At 33.4% G+C, this 23,848-nt stretch overlaps 1 protein-coding gene across 2 annotated transcripts; it reads left to right on the top strand.

Moving 5' to 3' along the window:
* Positions 1-15,976: 15,976 nt before the first annotated feature.
* LOC132600390 (BEL1-like homeodomain protein 8) lies at positions 15,977-22,559 on the top strand. Of its 2 annotated transcripts, none has more exons than XM_060313516.1 (5): positions 15,977-16,461; positions 17,822-18,930; positions 20,906-21,303; positions 21,392-21,452; positions 21,798-22,559. In XM_060313516.1, the coding sequence occupies exons 2-5, from the start codon at positions 17,878-17,880 to the stop codon at positions 22,326-22,328; spliced, it is 2,043 nt and encodes a 680-aa protein (XP_060169499.1). In that variant the 5' UTR covers positions 15,977-16,461; positions 17,822-17,877; the 3' UTR covers positions 22,329-22,559. The 2 variants fall into 2 exon arrangements, with proteins under 2 accessions (XP_060169499.1, XP_060169498.1); XM_060313515.1 differs by having other exon boundaries at positions 15,978-16,461; positions 17,812-18,930.
* Positions 22,560-23,848: the final 1,289 nt, after the last annotated feature.

Raw genomic sequence — 23,848 nt, 5'->3', positions numbered from 1 at the left:
TAAATGAAATTATTAATTCATTAATTAAAGATTGCCGTTACTTACATACAACGGGAAGGGCACCAAATAGGATCACATACCTATAAATAGGATTTTCACTTGTATACCTAAGCATCAAATACTGACTGAAAAGAAGATACTGCTATTGATTATTGTTTTGCTTATTCTCATCATCATTATTCTCTGATCATTAAGTTCTTACTCGTTCTTGGAAAGGAGGAAATTCATTACTACTGTTCATCACAATTGGCATAAGTCTACTTCTTCTTTTTATTTACTTAGTCTTTATCGATAATTAATAATTTGCTTGTGTTAATTATTTCATCTGTATCAAATTACTACCAAATGTGGTTAACCGTAGAACAAATTCAAATATTTGGGTAAAATACGAATTTTGACTCAAACAGTTTGGCGCACCCGTCTGTGGGAATTTCTACAGTTGGCTTTGTAGTTTGATTTCTGCTTTATCTTTGATTACGCAAGTGTTATTACTTTAGTATTTTCTTCTGTTTTTGCATTCAGATATGACAGGAGTTACATCTACACCATCCATTGACGAAAACAGAAACGTCAATGAAGAGTTACTGGTTGACCCAACTAACGGGACAACAGGAAACACATCAGTGGCGGACCCAAATCAAGCTTCAATCCCAATAGAGGATTTGCGGGAGTTCCTGAAAGGAGAGATGGCGGGGGTGATGAAACAAATGATGATTGAAATTCGGCAAAATCCCTCGCAACCACCGCCATTGAACGGGATTGCTGGTTCAAGTCAATCAATATCCCTTGAGCAAAGAAACTTAAATGGAGAGCCAACCAACGCCAATGATCTCGGCGTGATAGCAGAGGCAACAAGTCATGGCGATGTTGATATCAATCCAATTATACCTGTTCCAATACTGCAGCGGTTCGAGGAACATATGAAAAAATTCAAAGAACATGAGAACATTGTTTTAAAAGGCAGTGTCAGGACTCGCTCCGGGACTCGCCTCGGGGCAGGACAGTGGCAAAACGCCCTGGGGCTAGCGTGCGGGGCTTAGTTCCTATGAGGCTTACGCCCTAAGCGCCCAACCGTACGCCCTAAACATGCCTAACGCCCAACGCCCAGGGCTCGCCTAACAGTTCTTACACAAATTATATTTTAAATTCCTTAATTAAAATCATTCACCCTCATAATTGTTTAACAAAATAATGATATTTAATAGTTTTTCATCTATAGAAATAGAAGATTGGGTGTAACTCATATAACAAGTCGTAGTATTGGATATTTACTATTTGAGAACGTCGTGAGGGTGAATATCACTTAATTTTTTTTTAAAAAAACACATAGCGCAATTGTACATTTTCACTTGTCATTGGTCATAAGTTCTATGTATCAAAATTATCACATAATTTTATTTTTTGTTCATGAAGAAGTTATGTTTTAATTGTAATATTGATAAATTTGATTGATTATTTGCTTATAGGGAGATAAAATGAATAGTATGATAGTAATAGTGTTTTAAGAAATTATGTTTTTTTCCGTGTTTGAAAGTTAAAATGTTAGAATTGATTTGCATTTCATAATAGCTTTTATTTCATTGTATTGTTTATACTTGTAAAATTATGTTATATATAATTACAAGTTATAAGCGGTGTATAATGGATTGCTTTGATCATTTTTTTGTGACGATCAAGCGCGCGCGCGCACACACACACACACATATATCTATATATATATATATATATATTTAATTTATTTACAGTTTTCTTTTATTTTTTTATGTGATTTTACCTATTTAAAAATATTTATTGTAATTATATTATTTTAAGAAATACTAAAAATTAAATACCCATGGGGCTTACGCCCCGTGCCTCGAGGCTTACGCCTCGTCGAGGCGTATGTAAAACGCCCCGCCTTACGCCCCCGCCTTTTAAAACACTGCATGAGAAAAGAATCAGTAGAATACCACTATCAAAAAAGAGGACGATAGTGACTACATATATCATCGATGAAAAGATTCTGCAGATTTGCAACACGTTCCAGAAAGTTTCAAATTACCAAAAATCAAAAAATATGACAGAACCACCGACCCCTTAAGATCACATTATTGCCTATACATCCAATTCGGGCCTGTGATCTTGGGCCAAAAATGACTTAGTCTGTTATGATTAAACAGTTTGGTCAAGTATTGACAGGAGGAACGCTGGATCGGGATGCAAAATTACCCCCAAATTCACTTGAATCCTTTGCGAATTTAGTAGATAAATTCAAGAGGCACACACTGGAGCAAGGAAAACAAAGAAAAGAATGGAAGATATATTCAACATCAAACAAAAGAGAGATGAAACCTTACAAGAATTTATGCATCGCTTCCAGAAACACCGCAACACCTTGCTGCAAATTGAAGACAAATGGACTGGAATTGCATTCCGATGCATTACATCCCGATGGAACGCCGTCAACAAAGGATATCGCCAAACACTTAATTGAGTACCCGGCAAAGACATGGGACGATATATATTACAAATACTGTTCAAAAATTCGGATAGAGCAAGATATCATCAATCCGATCATGAGGAACTCAACACCATCAACCAGGGATACGTCGAGTAGGGGCAATTCCAGAAAAAACGATGGAGATAGAACGCATAGAAGAGAACGTTATGATCCATATTATCCACGAGCAATCCGTGAAGGTACACGAAGAAATAATCAATATCGGCATAGGTCACCACCGGCAGCAGGGACGTCCCGAGAAAATTATAATACCGAAGCTCCAAAACTCACGGACTATAATTTCTGTGTTTTGACATCAAAAGTGGTTGTAACATTGGATAAGTTGGGTAATAAGATCAAATGGCCCCAGAAAATGAAATCAAATCCAAGTAAAAGAAATCCAGAACATTTATGTGAATTTCACAAAGGACATGGTTACAAGACTGAGGATTGTCATGCATTGCGATTGGCAGTTGCCGATCTTTAGAGCAAGGACATTTGACGGAGTTGCTTTCGTAGAATGACAAGCAAGCATATTATCGGAACAGGGAGCAAGGAGCACCGCCGCCACTTCCTGAGCCAAAGCGAGTAGCGAATTTTATTACAGGTGGTGCAGATGTCAACATTACAGGGGGGGGGGGGGGGTGGATGTCAACAAAGTCACTTACACCTCAGGCGTGAACTTCAAAAGAATAACCACCAGAAGTGAAAAAAGGGATAGACTGGCTCTCGTTGAAGATTGTATTACCTTCGATGAAGCCGACGCCGACGATATGCAATTTCCGCATAATGATGGGTTAGTAATTACTTAGCGCATCTTAGATACTGATATTAAACGTGTTTTTGTTGATTAGGGAAGTGTTGCCAACATGATAAACATCATAGTCATAGAGGAGATGAAATTGACGAGCAAAATAATCAACAAATCCATCATGCTCACTGAGTTCAATAATTCAACAGAAAGAACTCTGGGTGAAATCATTTTACCAGTCGTAGCAGGTGGAGTGGAACTGCAAACTGCATTTTCAATCATGTCCCCTACGATGGATTACAACATGATAGTTGGACGTCCCTGGATTCACGCCATAAAAGCAGTACCATCAACATACCACCAAGTGGTCAAATTTCCAAGGCCGTGGGGCATCAGAGAAGTTCACGGTGAGCAAAGAATTTTCAGAGACTGTTACACCGTGGCGGTAAAGAAAGGCATACCAAAGGTAGAGCATTTCGAACCGGAAAGAGAAAGTAAAAAGGATAAATAAGTCTACCAAATACTGCAACAAACGGAATTAAGCATCAACGATACTGAAAGAGAAATTATACAAAATCCTTTAACAGAAGAATAATCAACGGCGGTAGTTGAGAATCTCGACCCAATGTCGTTTGATGACACATCTCTAAAAAAAAGCGTACATTCATCGGATGCAAACTGCACCAACCGAGTAAGTATATTTCATTTTTACGTGACAATATAGATATTTTTGCCTTTTGCCACGCTAACATGACAAGAATAGCACCGGAGATAGCAACGCACAAAATTTCACATTGATCCTTATCACAGACATGTGAAACAACCCCGAAGAAGATTTCCCGATGATAGAAGTAGATTCATAGAGGAAGAGGTACAAGGATTATTAGACGCCGGATCCATAAGACCAGTAGAGCATATGTAGTGGGTATCGAATGTAGTAGTGGTGTAAAAAAAGAATGGAAAGATGCGAATGTGTGTAGATTTCACAGATCTAAACAAAGCATGTCCAAAGGATCCTTTTCCACTTCCTCATATAGATCAAATGATAGATGTAACAACCGTCCATGAATTGTTGAGTTTCCTTGATGCTTATTCAGGATAAAATCAAATCAAGATGAATCCTGCAAATTAGACAAAAACAACATTTATAACACCGATGGGTTTGCATTGTTATAATGTGATGCCATTTGGACTAAAAAATGTTGGTGCAACATATCAACGTTAGTGACAACGATGTTCAAAGATCAACTGGGAAAAATAATGGAGGTGTACATTGATGATATGGTTGTAAAGTCAGAAAGAACTGAAGATCACTTGATTCATTTGAAAGAAGCCTTTGCAATACTAAGGCATTTCAACATGAAGCTGAATCCTGAAAAATGCGCATTTAGTGTGTCTTCCGAAAAGTTCTAGGGATTCATGGTTTCAAAGCGAGGAATAGAGATAAACCCAAACCAAATAAAGGCGATAGAAATCATACCCGATGATCTCAACAGCAAAAAGGAGGTGCAAAGTTTGACTGGTCGCGTAGCAGCGTTATCTGGATTTATTTCAAGATCATCGGAGAGGTGCTACAAATTCTTCACTGTACTGAAAAAACAACAAGATTTTGAGTGGACGCCAGAATGTAAACAAGCTTTGCAAGAACTCAAAAGGTATCTTTTCAGTCCACAGTTACTATCAAAACCTAATCCCGAGGAGAACTTGTTTCTAGATCTTGCCGTTTCAGAGGTATTGGTAAGTGTAGTTCTGGTACGAAAAGAAGAAGGTAATCAATCTCCGATTTATTATGTTAGTAAAACTCTTTTAGCTACCGAAACAAGGTATCCGCATTTAGAAAAATTGCCTTTAGCTTTAATACATGCTACTAGAAAATTAAGACACTATTTTCAAAGTCATCCAATTGCCGTGGTAACAATATTCCCTCTATGGAGCATTCTCCATAGGTCGGAGTTATCAGGCAGATTGGCTAAATGGGTGATTGAACTTAGTGAATTTGATATTACTAATCAACCTAGAAATGCTATAAAATCGCAAATTCTTGCCAACTTTGTAGCAGACTTTAGTTTAAAATTAACTTTAGAAGTGGAAAAAGAGACCATCGCAACTTCGGGGTCATCCTTGGGATATGGACCCTATACACGGATGGGGCATCCAATGAAAGTGAGTCGGGATTAGGCTTAGTGCTTAAAGTGCCCACTAGAGAAATTATCCGCCAAGCCATTAAATGCCCAAAAAATACTAACAATGAACCGATTATGAGGCTGTTGTTGCAGATTTAAAACTTGTTCTGGATTATGGAGCATAAAGTATCAACGTACACTGTGATTCGCAATTGGTGGTTAACCAGGTGAATGAAACTTTCAATATAAAAGAACCCAGAATGCAGAAGTATCAAACACAGATATCAGACCTCTTTGCAAAATTCAAAAACTGGGAATTAGAGCAAGTTCCACGGGAAAGCAATGAGCGAGGCCGACGGCTTAGCAAAATTGGCATGAGCTGCTGATCCCGCAGAACCAGGAAGCAGAAGTGTCATCCATTTATTGCATCCAATTGATTGCGAAATTGAAGTACGTACAACGGGATCAGTGTATGATTGGAGAAATGAGATCTTGATTATTTGCAATAAGCGACTCTATCCGCATATAAGAACTAAGCACGAAAATTATGAATAATTGTTTTTTTTTTTTTAGTATAAAGTATTTTTGACCTTTTCTGTATCCAAAATATAAAATACCGAGAACTAAATTGCATCAATCACACTATAATAATTACGGAAATCGGAAGAACTGTTTAACAGAAGCCAATACAGAAAGCTACAGTTATTTTCTCGAAATCTCAAGTGCAATTATATAAAGCAAGATTATTAGGCAGCAAATAATAAATTAATTCGTAGCTAGACAAAGAAAAAGTGGTTGGGTAACAGGGAAAGTGTTAGGAGGTTAGGGTACCAATTGGTAGGGTTTCTGGTTATGACGTGATATAGTGACGCCATTTTTACTAGTCCTCAGTACCCTTACAGTGTTCCATAATTGTTCTTTTTGCACTTTTTATTACTCCTTTATTTTTTCCATCATAAAGGATGGTTTGGTTTATTGATTATTTACACATAAATGGTACTTTCTCCGTTTCATAATAAGTGTCATCTTAATAAAAATTTCTCCGTTTCATAATAAGTGTCATCTTAATAAAAAAAATATATTAAGAAATTAATAATACAATATAAAATTTACTACATTATCATTATATAATAAAAATAAATTATTTTTCCTTTTGATTAGAGCATGCACAAGTAGAAATCCTTTTGACATTGAGGATTTAACAATATCAAGTTATTATGTGGCTTACCCAATCATCATTTAGATGTTACTTTAACTTGTCATTTTTTGCCTAAGGATAGAGTTGAAAAAAGCTAGCCAATTTATGTCTTGATTTCTTAAGGTGACACTTATTATGAAATATATTTGTTTGGCTAAGGTGACACTTATTATGGGATTGAGGGAGTAATGCATATCTTTTGGTAGATGGTTAAATTATGTAGGTATTAGTAATTCAAGTATTAGTAATGTAGATATTAGTTGTGTGAGTATTAATTAGGCGAGTATTAATTATTTCATCTTTTATCCTGCCTAAAATTACACACAAATTCCTCATAATTTATACATATATTAGTTATGTCGGTTTCTAAATTGCAAACCTAACGTCGCATTAATTTTATACATGAATAACTTACTTCCTAGCTAACTACCGAACTTGATAAAACTTATGCCGAAATTAATAATAAGTTGTCTCTTTGCTACCTACAAAACCACCCCTATTGTTATATAAAAAATATAAGAATATATGGACAATATTATATGAAGATTGTTATGTGAAAGAATAAACGACACGAGATATTGTTATGCACAAATTTAAAAAATGAAGAATAAATACATGAAGATCTGTTCTGTGAAAGAATAAATAATACGGGATTGTTGTACAAAGAATAATTATGCGTGAGTCCTAAGAAATGTCATTATGGATTAAATAATAATACTAAATTAAATCTAAAATAAAAAATACAGATGGATAAGGTATTTTAGAAAATCAACAGCATTCATAGGAATATTTTTGTAATTTAGCAATAATGGGGCAAATTTTACACCACAAGTAATGAAGCAGGTTCCAATTGATATGAAGCATTATTCGTTTGCCAGAGCTAAAACAAAAAATACACAGCGATCACTTTGTTGTAATTTAAAAAGTGTATTGAGCGTACATTCTTTTTTTGTTTTTTGGTCAATTCTTTTACACAGAGGACATTCATCACGAGAAAGTACTAGCACTAATAAATTAGACGTGCAATAAGGTTAAAAGTACACAGATATAATATTCTTTTAGATATATTATCTTTGTTTCAAATTAGTTGTTATATTTCGCTTCTCAAGAATTTACTTAACTAATTTTTGAAATTAAGTTGAATTTGATTAACTAAATATTTTAGCATTAAAATTTAGATAGTCAAAAACTACACAAAAAGTACTATAAGAGCTCATTTTTTCATTTCAAATCATGACAATATATGTATTTTAAAATATTGATCAAATGTACACATAGTTTGACTATCGAAAAACGAAACATGATAAGTAATTTGAGACGGAGGAAGTGCTTTATTATATTAATTATTCCTATTATTGTAGAAGGAACTGTATTTTAAAGCTAAATTTAAAGGAATAACAAATGTCATGGGATATTTCTCTCTGGGATCGTTTTGAACGATGATATAATTGTCGTACGAGAAAGTAAACCAATTGTTCAGTTAGATGATCAAGTTGTGTTTAGCAAACAAAACGATCATATCCTTAATGATCCAACAAAAACTACTATGTACCTATATTAAAAAGCTTTTACTTTTGAAGTTTAACAGAAAAATGTTAGGTGGTAATTCGGTCTCCAATCTTAATTATATGTGAGTATGATAACATTTGAAAATCATTTTTTTTGTCTGACTCTATAGACGAGGGTCTATTCTGAAGCAGTCTCTCTAATACATAAAGGTAAAGGTAAGATCTGAATACATTCGACTCTCTTCAGATCCTATTTATAAAATTATACTGACTATATTGTTGTTGTAGCTGTCTAACTCTCTACAAATTACAAAAAATATATAGTTAAAACTTTTGATACATTTGTTGTTTGGGGCTTGTAAGTTTTTTGTTTTGGGAGATATATTATATGTCAAAAACTTTGTTTTAGGAAAATGTGTCGGCATCTAGCACAAAAGGTAGAACAGTTAATTTGGGCAGAAAGAAGGTTTTGTATATTAGCAGAAACAAAACTAAAAGCCTCTCATTATTTGGGTCAACTCAAGTAAAACAGAAATTAAGAGAAAAAAACACTATACTTTGTTGAGTTTTCGAAAAACCTATACAGAAAAAGAAAAGGAAAAAAACTAAATCCAAACGCGGCAATGAGTGCTATATTTTCTCAATATTGTTTCTGTCAAATCAATTAAATTTAGGGTTCTTTTCCTTTTACACAAGAGTACATGTAAGCAAAGTAAAAGGACAAAAAGAAAATAGTTAATCAGAAAGCACATCGGGACCTTTAACAGATTTTAGAGGCAAAATACCTTTTTCTTTTAAGAGTAGTTGCGGGTAATTTGACGGTGTAAAAATTATTTATCCTGATTATGTATATTATTTATAGACGTTGTGATTATAAAGGAGATACATACGCTACATCATAATATTTCAACGGCTAACAAGACTTCAATGATTAAATGTGTAACTGAAAATTTAGTCGGAGTGCATGTTAAGAGACCCACATCCGATATGGAGTGTGTAATTGGTATCCTTATATGGGTTGGGCAATTTTTTTTGCTTTGAGCTAACTTTTGAGATTGTGTAAGACTCAAAATTCATTTTTTTACATGGTAGCAAACCAAACCATTCCAATTCTTTGTTAACCGATGTTAGGCCCCATTATACTGTTCACGCTCCAGTTAACGAGGTCTGAGCATGCGAAGGAGTGTTAAGAGTTTCATATCGGATATGAAATGGTTAATTGATTTCCTTACATGACTAAGACAATCTTCTTTCATTTGAGCTAGCTTTTAGAGTAGCGTCATATACAAAATCTATTTCTTTATGGTGCAGGAATACTTATGGCTTTTTTTTTTTCTTCGAAATTTTACGTAGAAACAGAGGCTATTCAACGATGTACTCCACTATTTAATAGTCAAATAACTCAACTGTGTAAACGAAGAAAGTGAATGTTTATGTATGTGCAGAAGCTTTTACAGAAATTCATACGGCTTGTAAGCCAATTAATACTTACCTATTGAAAACAGTAGAAGGAGATATACATTTATTTTCAACTCAAATGAAGAAAGAAGACAATAGTAATAACCTACGAGCAGGGATAGTAATGATTTGCGTCACCTGTTAGAGTTAATAGCTTTCTCGGAGAGTGCGCTCAGGGGGCCTTCTTTACTATTCTCTCCGTCTGATTTTACTTGTCCAACTTATAAAATTAAAAAATAATTTATTATTTTATATCTATTTTATTTTGATTATTAGTTATTAAATTAGAAATATAAATAAATTGTTAGTGACTGTATAACTTTTAAGATGTGTTTGATTAATTTTAATATTAGATGAATTGTAATAATTACAGATGATATAGTAAAATTGTCATTTTATTTATGACTCATTAAAGCAAACAAGCAAAAATGGAAGGAGAGAGTACTTAAAAAAGAAAAAGAAAAATTGCCCGATGTCAATGTTATCTCAATTTCATAATTAGTGGTGTTTTTACTTTTTAAATTTTATTCAAAATAAATAATGTTTCACAAAATCAATATCAAATTTTTTCTTTCAATTTTTATCCTTATGTAAATAACTAAAGTTTTACGTACTTAACCAAATAATCATTAAAAACTACTTTTTAAAACATTTGCTTAAGAGTAAATTAATAAAAATAGTAAGTAGTTTTATTAAGATAGGTAATCAAGCTAACAGTAAAAGTACTTAGTCTGAAACAGAGAGAGTACTTGATTGAGGTCCCTATTAAATTTGAATTTACTTTGAAAATTTTCATATGAAAGGAGAAAACACTACTCTAATAAAGACAATTCCCTGAGGTTCAAAATCAAAATTTCTGCCATTAAAGGATCTAGTGCAGCGGATGGAGCTGCGCTCGTTCCTTAATTAGAGGTTACTGGTTCGAGCTCTGAGTATGAAAAAATTCTTGATAGAGAGTTCTTCTCCTCGAATGAGGTCTTACCCGCTCTAATCTAAATATAATCAGATTTCAATATGAGTATAGACACCGGGTAAAAATAAAATAAAAAAGCTAAAATTTCTCATTAAAAATGAAGAACTATTTACTGTTCTGTCGTGACCTTCGTTGGTTCATTACTTTTTTTGTCTGTTACACGTACACACACACTATTCTTTACCAAAATCATAGAGATCTTTTGCTTCAGTGCAGAAGCCATATTAACAATTACCAATAAAAAAAAAAGCTGCTAATTCTCATTCCTCTCAGAAAAAAGCCTGCAATTTCACAAGTTTTAACTTTTCCAATTCTAGATAAGTAATAGATGATGAATCACTGTACTCCCCAACCGTTAGATCAAGAAAATCCAACGGTAGAGATCTAATATGGACTAGGGGTGATCAAGAAAGTGTGTACGTAACAGGAGATTTAATATTCTTTTTGAGAGGTAAGAATGAATGACTAGGAACAGAAAGAAAAGATAGGAAATTGTCAGATTTCTTGATTAGCGTGTTATTAATTACAGTCATCGTTAATGGTGAAATAGAGCTACCGCACTTACTGTCACAATCAAATAACCAGCAGCACACACAGTGGATTGCTAAGTAGGTCTATTGCCAGTTTCCTTAATTAATAAGTTTGTGTCACAATTTTGGAATTAATGGACCACGTGAGCCTTTTTTTATCTCTACCAGATGGGAAATAAAAGTTGACGTCTTAACTTTTACTACGTAGAAATAATTTAGAAACGCTATGTCAGTTTGATTCCGCAACAATAATAGTAGGAGTGCTGGAGTAACTGAAATTTCATCACCTTTATTAGTGAATCTATAAATTGATTTTTTTTTGTTAGAAAGCCTTACGTGTTAAATGAAAATAAACGTAAATCTAAAGTTGTTGAACAATGAGTTTTGATTGTCAGATATTTTATCATAACAGGAAAAAAGTTATTTTGTGACGCTGATCATTCTTGTGATTTATAATTAGTAAGTAACTATTATAATGTATTTAGCGTTAATATGAAAATAACAACTAATTTGAGGTAAAAAGGGATAGCAGGATAAAACCTTTTTTATAAAATGAAAGGAAAAATGTACCAATTTATATATTTACCTTTCAAAAAGCTTAGGCCTAGCCGAGGGTCTTCCGGAAACAATTTCTCTATCTTCCGAGATGGATGTTAGGTCTGCGTACATTTTACCTTCCCCAGATCCCACATTGTAGGCTTTCACTGGGTATGTTGTTGTTGTTGTTGTTGTTGTTGTTATTAAAAAGCTTAGGCCTAAATGATGTAATATATGTCAAGCCTTTATATCGAGAACGTCTAAGAGAAACCGTGATATTTATGCAACAAGGGGAGATCACATATGGACTAAAGATATTTAATGACATTATTAATATTAAGAAAGTAGAAGAAACTAGTTAGGTCAATAAAATGAATAATGGTGGACGATGATCTGATTAGGAGGACAAAAGTTTCAAAGATTGACTTGCCTTGACAACTATCTTTTGGACCAAACCTGTTCATCACTTTAGGGCTGAGCCGCAAAATATTGGCTATGAGTTCGGAACCTTTTGGCTTAGATTCAATATTTATATTAAGAAATTTATTAAATGTGAATAAACATACAATTATGAATTTATTATTTAAGATGAACTATTGGTTCAATGACAAATTTAGAATCATAAACTTTAAATTCGCCGATTAACCACACATTCTATCAATCTTTCACATGAACGCAAACTATTTGCAGTCAATAATTTAAATATATCTGTTCACCAGTGAATTAGTTCTAAGTTTAAAGGGACGATTTATTTAAAAAATAGTGTAGTTGATGTCGGCCAAAAATGACTATGGTCATTGAGAAGGATGAAACAGATAAAATGAAGTGGAAATTTCGACAAATGGATGCTCTTAATGAGAATATGAGACAACAAAAGAATAAAAGTTAGGATGTCATTTGGTTGGTTTAATTATTTTTCCTGAAATTTGACTGACTATTTTAGAAACAATCTTGGTAAGATTTCCTCATTTAAGCCATTGCTGGGATTTATTAAATAAACTTAACTATTTTAGAAATAATTTTTGATATACGCGATCGAAATTGCAAAATATGAAGTTACAAATTGTGCTTGAAATCTGATTTATTACTTGTGCTATCAAACTTTCGACGTTACGTGTATGCAGCGTTGCCGTCAAGGCCACACTCTCAAGTTTTTGTCAGGATCAAACTTTCCACACACATATACTTAAAAAATGTATATCTAAAATTTTAACTATCACTTTATGAAATTCAGATATATCTTTTTGAAACTGAGAGAAGTTTTTGTGAAGTTTCAACTACATATGTTCATGCCTGCTAGCTAATGTTTTCAAATTTTTTCAACACTATCACTCGATTTAAACTCAGTTTTTATATTCGAAATTCAGGACATGCTTCGTCAAACTTGCAACATTAATGGTGATTTGCGAATGTTTTCAAGCTTTTCCAACAACATACACTTAATTTAAACTCACTAAACATTTCCAACAACATACACTTGATTTAATCTCACTTTTCATATTTGAATTATATATTCTGGACCCACTTTTCCAAACTTGCAACATGGTGATTTGCCAATATTTCAATAAAAATTCAATAACATTCACTTGATTTAAACTCATTTAAGAACTACATTTCCAAGCATTGTACTTCAATTGTTGTGAAATTTGACTGAAATTTGCCTACAGCGTCAATTAAATATTTTGGAAAAATTGATTAAGGTTAACTGTGAGGTTCAAATAAGTTGCTCAACAAAATTTATTCCTTCGGATTTACTCCTGTTCTCCTTAGGTTTAATTTTATGGGTGAAAAAATTAGCCCATAAAAATATAGATAAATTAACTCATCTGAAAGTTGTTATGATCCAGGTCAAGTATATAGTTCAAATTAACCCCGTAAAATAGTATTAGGAAAATGACCAAATTAACCTTTATTATACCATCGGAGTAAAATACCCATATCATTAGCAAAGTTTTACATTTGCCCGTAGCCTTAACAAAAATTCCCAATTGCCAAAATCTCTTTATTTAAGACACTTATTTATTTCTGCAAATTAAAAAAAAAAAAAGAACATGTAAATTCACCAACTAATTAGTACACCCTGAATTTAATCCAAAAACAGCTAATTGTACCCCTGACTTGTGAACATTTCGATATTTAACGATGTTTTTGTACTCTTCGTCATTTCATAGCATATTTTCCATTAATGATAAAACTATGAAGACTAATATTATAGTGCTTCCTTTGTCTCACTTTATTGAGAAAAGCTAACATGCACATAGTACAATTTCTTTTAAATATGTAGGGCAAGGAAGTGCATCAAGTTGGTGGGAATATCTTTTCAAGTAGCTCATTGAAAGGCAGCATCATTTTCATTCATTAAAAACAAACAAAGAAGGTTCCGCATTTTCCGAGCTTATTGTAAGTGCCCGTAAAATGCATGGATCATTTGGTAGTAACTTTATTTTGACAGCTTTTTGAAAATGCTCTTTTGGAAGGAAATAATTTGTGGGGTATTTCATCGGACATGTACAAAGGAGATGCGCAGAGGCGTCAGTGGGAGGTGTGAGAGGTTGGCCATGATGGGCCTAAGGAGAGGTAAAGGTAAGCCAACAAAATCTTAAGGAGAGGTGATTAAGCAGGATATGACGCAACTTCAACTTACCGAGAAAGGTGTGAAGGTTGAGTATTAGGGTAGAGGGTTAGTAGGTTGCCGCGAGGATCTCTTTTTCGCATCAGGAGTATTAGTAGCTTTTTACGTTTGCTTATTCTTAGTTCTCTAGGGCTACCTGGTTTTTTATTTTTTTATTTCGTGTATCTTATTATCTTGCTGTTGTTACTGCCTTTTATTACTGTCGTCTTTTCATCTTTCCCAGAGCCAAAACTCTATCAAAAACATCTCTATCTTGTGGTGTGCGTACATTCTATCCTTTTTAGACCCTACCTAGTGAGATTATACTAAGTATGTTGTTATTGTTTATCAGACTATCAGGGTGTGTTTGGCACAGGAAAAAATATTTTCTCCCAATTTTCCATATAGGTAGGTAAAATATTTTTTATAAAAAACAAGTTCATTAAAAATAAAAAAAGTAACTTATTTGTTGTGCAGGTAAAGAAACAAATTTAACAAATTTCTCAAGTCCTCCTCCCCTCGCCTATACTCACTCCAATCCCATCATTTCCTCCACCCCATCACCTCACCTATATCCTCATAATGTTAATGTAGTGTAAATAATTAAATAAATACTTAGAATAGTATTTTTGCTTGTTTATTAAATAAATATTACTCCTTCCGTCTAAAAAAGATTGTACTCTTTTAACTTGACACAGAGTTTAAAAAATAAAGAAAGACTTTTAAAATGTGTGGTTTAAAATAAGCCTTAAATATTTATGTGATTGTAAATCAGCTCATAAAGTTAAATTATTTTTAAATATAAAGATATTTTTAGAACAAATTAAAAAAAAAAGATAATTTTTTTAAGACAAAGGTTGTAAAAGATAGAAGAAATAAAAACTTATTTTTCGACTAAAGAAAATTTTCAGGGAAACCTTTGTCTATGAAATAATCCAAAGGTGTTTGAACTCTACTTTGCAAACAAGCATTTCAAGATGTTTTAGGTCCACAAGCCTCTCTATGTTGAGTTCAAATCAATCCATTTCATTTCAACAAGATTTATTGACTGTGACAATATTCGCCGTCAAATCTAACGACGAGAAGAGACGTTAAAATCCCATCCCCCACAGTCCACCATGGCAGAATACCTAATAAAAATCACTCGTTTTATATAAATCTCCTTAAATTATATCTCATCTTATTTATTTTATAATATACTCTCCCGTTTTAATTTATGTGAACCCATTTGATTGAACACGATATTTAAGAAAGAGTGAAGACTTTTAAAACTTGTGGTTCAAAATAAATTTGAAATATTTGTGTAGCTGTAAATCACTTCATAAAGTGAATTTGTTTTCAAATTAGGAAAAAGGTCATTCATTTTGACACGAATTAAAAAATAAATGGGTTCACATAAATTAATACAGAGGGAGTAGTAGCTTTCTTAAACTCGTAATTGCTTAACCCCGATAACTGATCCTAATTATTACTTTTCTACGATTCTAAGTGATTTTAAATGACGATTAACGTGTGGGAGTAATGACAATAACATCATATTATTTGATATGCAAAAAATATAAAATATTATTTTCTTTTATATTTAGTCATTTTAACGATTATTTCCTTTCTCCTTTTATATATCTTCTCTAATTCTTTATGAAAATACAATTATCAAGTTTTCTTTTGAGGGGATAATAATTATAAAAAAATTAAGTACACGAAGATAAGTAGGAATAATTATTATTTGAGAGTGTAACAATTATAAAAAATCAAAATAATTTAAAGGAATTTGAATTAAATGCGTCCAATTTAAAAAAGTCTTTAGATATCTACCTGAAAAAGCTAACAAGCCAGCTGCGAAACTCTTCCAACTGCTCCACCTGTAATTACAGATTTTAAATTTGAGATCTGAATATAAAAAATTTAATGATAAGGATCGCCTTCCTTAAAAATGAGCCTTACGCGGTACGAATGTGCATATAGTCGGCCAAAAAAAAGAAAGAAAAAAAAAAAGCCCAGCTACCATCCCCTCTCTCTCTCTCTCTTACACGTTAAAGCTAAAAAACTTGTTAGCAATTATCACTTCAATACCCCCCACCCCGACTTGACAATCATTGTCCTACTACTAGTACTACTACTTCACCTCTTCTCAGTTTTCTACTCTACAGCTACTTTCTTCTTACCATCAAACACTTGTTATTCTAGCCGGAAAATTAATCGGAATCTTTGCCTATTTAATGATCTTCTCCAGAATCGGTTGCTTTCTATATCAAGATCCACTTCACTCTTACTGACATATTCTTATTTACAGGTAATGAACTTATTTACTACTCTTGAAAATGTTTTCTTTTTTCTTGTTTGTGGGGTGATCACATTTCTTGAACCATTTTCTTCTTTCATGAGAATCTTAAGTGAAAGTTTTGTAATCCATTGGAGTATTTTTTTTTTCTGACGTGTTATACTGTTTATATAACTGTTTGAGCATGGTATTATATTAGCTCAGACGCAACATTCATAGAAGTTGGTCACGGTCATTTTTGAGTTCCCTAGCTATATATAGACTTCATCTTCTTTTTGTTTAAGTTTAAGTTATAGTACATCCATTGTAAAAATAAAAAAAAAAACAATTCACACTATATCTATGGGTAAACTTTCGTAAAATGTAAATTTTATAATCTTGAAAATAAGATGGAATATTTGCTATAACATATAGAAGTGATATTAAACTCTTTTTATATTTGTTCTTGATGAATGTTTCTTTGCAGCCGAGGGAAATTAAGTGTCAAAAAAATATATGTATTAAAGTTATTGGGGCTGTGAATTAGGGTTTTGTTACTTGTAAGAACCTTATTTTAGTGTTTCGCAACTTTATTTGGTGATTGTTTTTTCGTAGTAAATCTTTAAAAAAAGATTTTGTTCAATTTGCGGCAACTGTTCTGAAGTAATAGCGTGGTAAAAACGTTGTTGCTTGTCCTATAAGGCTAATTCTAGGAGACATTACTGTCTAGCATATCAGAATGTGTGGGGGAAACTTAACAGTAAATTTTTGGAATGGAATTTGTGTCTACTTATCATTTTTAGTTTTTTACTCTTTCAACTATTTTTGTGTCTATGCAGCTATATATTAACTTCGCATTTATTGTTTTCCCAATCTTCTTATCTATGTTGCTACTAACCCACATGGGTTTCTTGTACCTTGCGACTGTTCTATTTCATGTTACCTAGCTTCTTTTGCTCTTAACATTGTAACATGATTTTTTTTTTTTTAAATTTAGTTATTAGGTTTTCCCTGAATTTCTATCTTACTTGGATTCTACCATAACTGTGGTTTACTTTGAAAAAAAAAAAGTTTTTTCTGGATCGAAAAGAAGTCTTTTGTATTAATCCTTTTCTTGAAGATGTATGGCAATTGTATGAATCTTTCCCATGAGAACCCAATAGTATCCACAATGTAGTTCTTATATATATTTTTGTTTAAGGGGAGAATTTTCTCTCAATAGTTTTATAATCTTATATTTTAGTACGTAGGTCACTTGACCAAACCATATTATGTTTCTTGTATTTATCGTTGTTCAAGGTTTGCAATTGTTAGCTTCTGAATGACACCCTGTTATTTCGATCCCAACTTTTGAGCTGATTTGAATTTTTGATTTTCTTGTAGCACCATGCAGTTATTGAATGCTATATAGAGATACAAAGTGATCTTACAAACATCAAAATATTTGAGATGAGCGACCAGACATCTGAATTTCATGTTGCACAACATAGCCGGAGAGAAAGGTTGAGGATTAATTCGGAGCAACAACTCGACCCCGGTATTCTTCAGCCATATCAGTATAGAAATATTTCGTATGATCCATCTTTAGTCCTGTCATCTGAAATGCTTAATTTCGTGACGACAAGTACTGAATCCGTTGTGCCTAGTGATGTGACACAAAATTGTAACACTTGGAAAAACGTCGGTACCAGCTGTCTTTGGAATAATGTAGCAAATTATTCAAGTGGATCAGGAGTTATTGAAAATAATCTGAGTCCAATGTTTGTTGGAGGTGAAGGCTTGAATTTGAATAATATTGATGTGAAGCCCAATTTCTTTGGTGGTTATCAAGAAATGCAGCAATCTCCGGCCGCGACTAATAGTTCACCCACTAATAATAATATGCAATTTAGCACTCCTGTACTTTACCATGACACTCTTCAAGAAGTTGTTACTTCAGCTACAGCTGGAACTCAAGGTGTAGAAACCGGCCGGGTTGGTTCGTGGACTGAGAATGGGAATGAACTTCTGCTGCTTCCAAATTATATTGATCAATCGCGCCACTTATTTGGCACAAATTCAAGCACAAAAGGTCATGATAATTCGAATGCTCAAGCCTTGGCTCTTTCACTTTCACCAGTTCCAGCATCAAAAACAAATATGGTGCAAATGGAAAAAAGGAATAATGCAATGGCGCCTGAAAATTTTGCTATTGCACATCGAAGTGCGGTGCCACTTGGTCCTTTCACCGGTTATGCAACGATACTCAAAAGCTCAAAATTTCTAAGGCCTGCACAACAATTGTTGGAGGAACTCTGCGAACTTGCTGCTGGTTCATCAGATGCGATTAAATGTTCAAATTACTCGAAGAAATTTCATGACGGTTTTAGGGTTTCTTGTGATGTTAATGCTTCTGAGTCTTCATCCGGAGCTGTTGTTGGAGATTCGGGTGGTTCAAGTGAATCCAATGTGCGGCCTGAGTATCTGCAAAAGAAGGCAAAGCTAATATATATGCAGGATGAGGTAATTTGTGCATTTACTTTTTTGTAGAGATAGTTTGTTAGCTCTAGCTTAGTTACATGATTAATTTTTTTGGCTTACAACCATAATTTTAGCTTCCTATAAGGAAATTTCCAATGTGCTAGCGGACGTAATTATCCTTTGATTGCCTGAATTTGCAAATAATAAGATCTTGATTTTCTCAGGAGTACTTTTTAACCACCATATCTTGTAGAGTTTGTTTACATGATATATTATAATTCACCAAGAGATATTGCAAAGAAGATCCACTGGGTATGTTGTCGTTGTAGATATTGCAAGTAAGATCCAAATTCCATTTGTTGTGCAGATGTTTCGAATGGAGTTTGTATATTTATCTACTTTATAGCAGAATCGATATTTGATACTCGCAGAAAGTGTCCCTTTTTCCCAATGCCCCTCAAGTTAGTAGAAGCGTCCTTTCTTTTTCTTGAATGCAACTCCACTAGTGTTATATATTTGTATCTATATCTACTTTATAGCAGAATTGATATTTGATACTCGCAGAAAGTGTCCCTTTTTCCCAATGCCCCTTAAGTTAGTAGAAGCATCCTTTCTTTTTCTTGAATGCAACTCTCCTAGTATTATGTATGATATGATTTTGTATTTTCTGTTTGAAATTCTATCTTACACATCTAGTGAACCAAAATAATAAGAACATCTTTTTAGAAGATTTATTCTATGAAATGTTGTTTTACGCTATGTTGCTCAGACTCGACAAACATGTTGCCGCATTCATGTCTGATCCTCCAAAATGCACTAGTTTTGGAGGATCCTATACGCACCGGTCGACATTTTTGAAGAGTCCGAGCATCTAGCTTATCAGTGATTCAAAAGATCCTGTTGGATTTTGAATGTTATGGTGGATAGATATTTGATCTAGCTTAGAGTTTTCACTTGTGGTAATGTGCTATGATTTCCTGGACATTTAAATTCTGTCTTTTGAGTGTCTTTTTAGCTGTACTTTGAACTTGAAGCAGTGATGAAATAGTGGTATTCCGCTATATCACTTGCTCTTCTTTACAATTGGACATAGTATGGTATCTATAATACTTGGAAAAAACTGAAAACTGAGAGGCACGACTATGAACTTGAAGCATAAATATAATAACGGGGCACAAGGAGTCATTGTGGATACATAGAAAATTGTTAATTTCAATTGTTAATTACACTGTAAATCGTTGAGAAAGTCCATAGGGTGTTTCCAACATGATTAAGCAGGTTATGAAGCGTGATGATATGGGTAAATTTCCAAAGTGATAATTTACCTGACTGAATAAATATACAGATATGCTTTTACTCTCTCAAACTATCAAAAAATTACTGCTCATTGGTATTTAATCTCCATTGCTTAAGATAATCTTTTTTAGTCGGTGATTTCTATCAGTTTCTCTGCTACAATTTACTAAATCGTAGTCATTCGTACTGTTTCCAACATATTTGCAGCTGGTTAGTATCCGTCTGGAAAGTTAAATGGGTAAGAGACTGTTGGTTGCTTTTACTGACGTAGGACATAGTTGTACTTTTTGTACCTAATGTCTTTCTTCTTTGCTGGTAGATTTATGATTTGGTGCCTTTAGCATTCGACGTTCCCCATCAGGCATGAACATTTATTTACTCAACAAAAGAGCACGACTTTTCTGTTTCAATCAAATGATGTTATGTTTAGTGAACTTTATTAAAGTAGAATCTCATCATTTAAAGACCATAATTTGATGGTTGTCAATGGTTGGAAAGCAACATTCTACTATGTTACTGACGTATAACTCAAAAAAGTTACTCGTTTAACTAATTTATTTTATGTCAAATTATTTTGATTAAACTTGTTTCTGAAATATTAGGTTTAGTGAACTCCAGAAAAAGATGCATCAGAAGGAACATTTTCCCACTATTTTGTTCACTTTCATACTTTATTTACAGGACAACATTTGAAATTGACTTAAATATACTTTTGTGACAGATTTGTAAAAGATACAAGCAGTATCATCAGCAAATGCAAATGGTGGTCTCGTCCTTCGAAACCGTGGCTGGTCTAAGTGCAGCAACCCCGTACATTTCTTTAGCTCTCAAAACGGTCTCACAACATTTTAAATCACTGAGGAATGCTATCTCGGATCACCTGAAAAACATAAGGCAAGCGTTAGGAGAAGACCTGCCATCCCCTGCATCTGGCAGTAAAGGTGATGGAACTTCGTCACGGTTGAAATTCGCGGACCAGACGTTACATAAGCAGAAAACTGGCGGTCCCGCGGTCGCCTTTTTTGAGTCCCAACAACATGTCTGGAGGCCCCAACGAGGCTTACCAGAGCGTGCTGTGGCTATTCTTAGAGCTTGGCTTTTTGACCACTTTCTTCACCCGTAATTTTCTTATCCTATGATCCCCTCTTCCATTTTAACTATGTTGTTTGATTACTTCATGTAATAATGTACTGTAAGGTACTTGTAGGTATCCTACAGATAGCGATAAGCACATGCTGGCTTCTCAAACTGGCTTAACTAGAAACCAGGTAGAGATCTGCAGTTTATACAAAGAAGAAAACTACTACTATCCCAATTTATGTAGCACCTTTCGGATTTCGAGAGTCGAACGAGTTTTTTTCTTTGACCATGATTTCTCGAGTCAAACGAGTTTTTTTCTTTATATTACTTCTTAGGTAGTTTTCAAATATGTGAATTTTATTTTAAATAACTTAAAAGATTCTATTTTCAGATTCAAGGTCATTATTTAAAGATTTGACTCGAGAAATCTGAACTGTGCTATATAAATTGGAATAGAGGAAGGAGTGTGTTTTTCTTTCTTTCTAAGTTCTTTACTTTTAAAAGAACATGAATATTTGATATGTTCAATGCAGGTTTCTAATTGGTTCATCAATGCACGTGTTCGCGTATGGAAACCGATGGTTGAAGAAATTCATATGCTGGAGACTAGAGAGAATGGTCCTACTGTCCGGAAATCAGAGGGGAATAAGCTTGTGACAGAACGAGCCAACAATGTAAATGATGGATCGCATCGGGGTAGCAGCATTAGCATGGCAAATTGTGGCCAAAACTTGAATGTACTCAACATGAGTGGCATGTTAGAGGGTCCGGTAATTGGTCCCTCTGAACGATTAGATGATCATAATGATATGTGGAGGAATCAAGAAAAGCGTTCGAGGATAGAATGTCACATTCCTTCAAGCATGGATGGTTCGTTGATGGGGTTTGTGCCTTACCACCAAAGAAATGCACTAGAAATCGGGGGTAGTATCGGAGCTGTGTCATTGACATTGGGTCTAAGGCAAAATGCTGAGGCTGCACAACAACAACAATTGCAGCAACTACACGAACATCGACTTAGGCAGCAGTTTGGAGGACACATGATTCATGATTTTGTAGATTGAAGGGCAAAAAAAGGGACTAAGGTGATAATTGTTGTAGCAGGTGTAAGTAAGTTACTGCCAAAAAATGTGATTAACACAGGAAAAATGATGAATTGTTGATATATTCAGTAGGAGTAATGAGGGCCTTGTAGAATTGTCATTTCTCCCGTAGTACTAGTGGATGAAAATTATTACTGGTTTATAACGCAGGTTTAATTTCACCCTATTTTATAACAGTGATTTTCAGGCAAAGGCTCTTGATTTATGATACTCCGGATAAGTGATTTCTATGGATGTGTTAGCCCTATAATATAATTTTTCGGGATAATATTTTCTTTTGTACTTACCAAACAATTTACAGTAAGAAATTCATATATGTTTTTCAAGAAAATATCGTTTACATTAATGAATGCTGGTAAACCAATTAATCATTTTGTAACATATCGGGGACGGGAAACTAGCCAAGCTAACTCGATTTCTTGAAGAAAATAGAGGGCGCATTACAAAAAATATTTTTCGTGGAAAACATTTTCGTTCGTATCAAACACACCCTAAGCGATGGTTTACATAAGCTAGGACCCTCTGTTCTACGACCCATGCATCTTATGGTTCTAGAAAAACAATTCTGCCAAATTAAGTGAGTCTTTTTTTCTTCCATTTTGATTTTTACCAAAAGCACAGAAAGACAAAGCTTTATTGGGCGATTGGTAACTATATATTTGTACAGGATTTAGAACAGTATTACATTTTTTCCAACTAAGCAGTTGGTAGATTAAAATGAAAATCATGATTTCTCTTATTTGGTCCCAATAGGCCAATCCATAGGCCTAAAATTTTAGATGGTCCCAGATGTTTATACTGTGTCAAAATTATTAGGCCTGGCCTTTTGACAATAATAAAGTCCAGTACTTCAATATTAGACTAATTCAAGTTTGTCTTTTATATTCTGTCCCTCCACTTTTGATTTTGGACGCTCATTAAGAATTAATAAATGATATACATATTTTACCATAATGCTCATATTAATTGTTATATATTCTCAATAGACTTGAAAAATAATTTGGAAATGAGTAATTAATGTTTGAGGTAATATAAGTTTTTTTTTTTTTTTTTTTTTGTCTTTCTCTTGAATGCTAAATTGGACAAATAAAATGAAAATTTATTTTTAATATAGTAGACAAAAAAAAAAAAAAAAACTGAACTGAGGAAGTAATATGCAATATATAACTTACAAATATGCTACTATAAGTTACATGACAGAAAATAGGTGTGTGCATGGATCAGGTTGGTTCGGATTTTCTAAATATCAAACTAAATCAATTGTGTCGGGTTTTTAAATTTATACACTAAACCAAATCAATAAAATTAGGATTTTTCAACCTAGGGTTTTATCGAGTTTTTTGGATTTTTTTCAGGAAAAGTCTTCATACAAAACATATAGTAACTTTTACTTCAAATTTTTCTTTAGTCCTAGTAAGATACAACTATATAATTAAGGTATTTCTTAAGAAAATAACACAAAATATTCAACAAAAAAAATA

Source organism: Lycium barbarum, chromosome 6 (genome assembly GCF_019175385.1).
Source record: "Lycium barbarum isolate Lr01 chromosome 6, ASM1917538v2, whole genome shotgun sequence".
NCBI lineage: Eukaryota > Viridiplantae > Streptophyta > Magnoliopsida > Solanales > Solanaceae > Lycium > Lycium barbarum.
The sequence above is the reverse complement of the archived record's forward strand: the minus strand, read 5'-3'. Positions and strand labels throughout refer to the sequence as shown.

Bases quoted from the DNA above. Each gene is read 5' to 3' on its own strand.
- LOC132600390 (XM_060313515.1), top strand. From the start codon at position 16,102: ATGAGCCTTACGCGGTACGAATGTGCATATAGTCGGCCAAAAAAAAGA. The intron at 16,462-17,811 runs GTAATGAACTTA...ATTTTCTTGTAG, and splicing joins TGACATATTCTTATTTACAG to CACCATGCAGTTATTGAATG. The intron at 18,931-20,905 runs GTAATTTGTGCA...CTTTTGTGACAG, and splicing joins TAATATATATGCAGGATGAG to ATTTGTAAAAGATACAAGCA.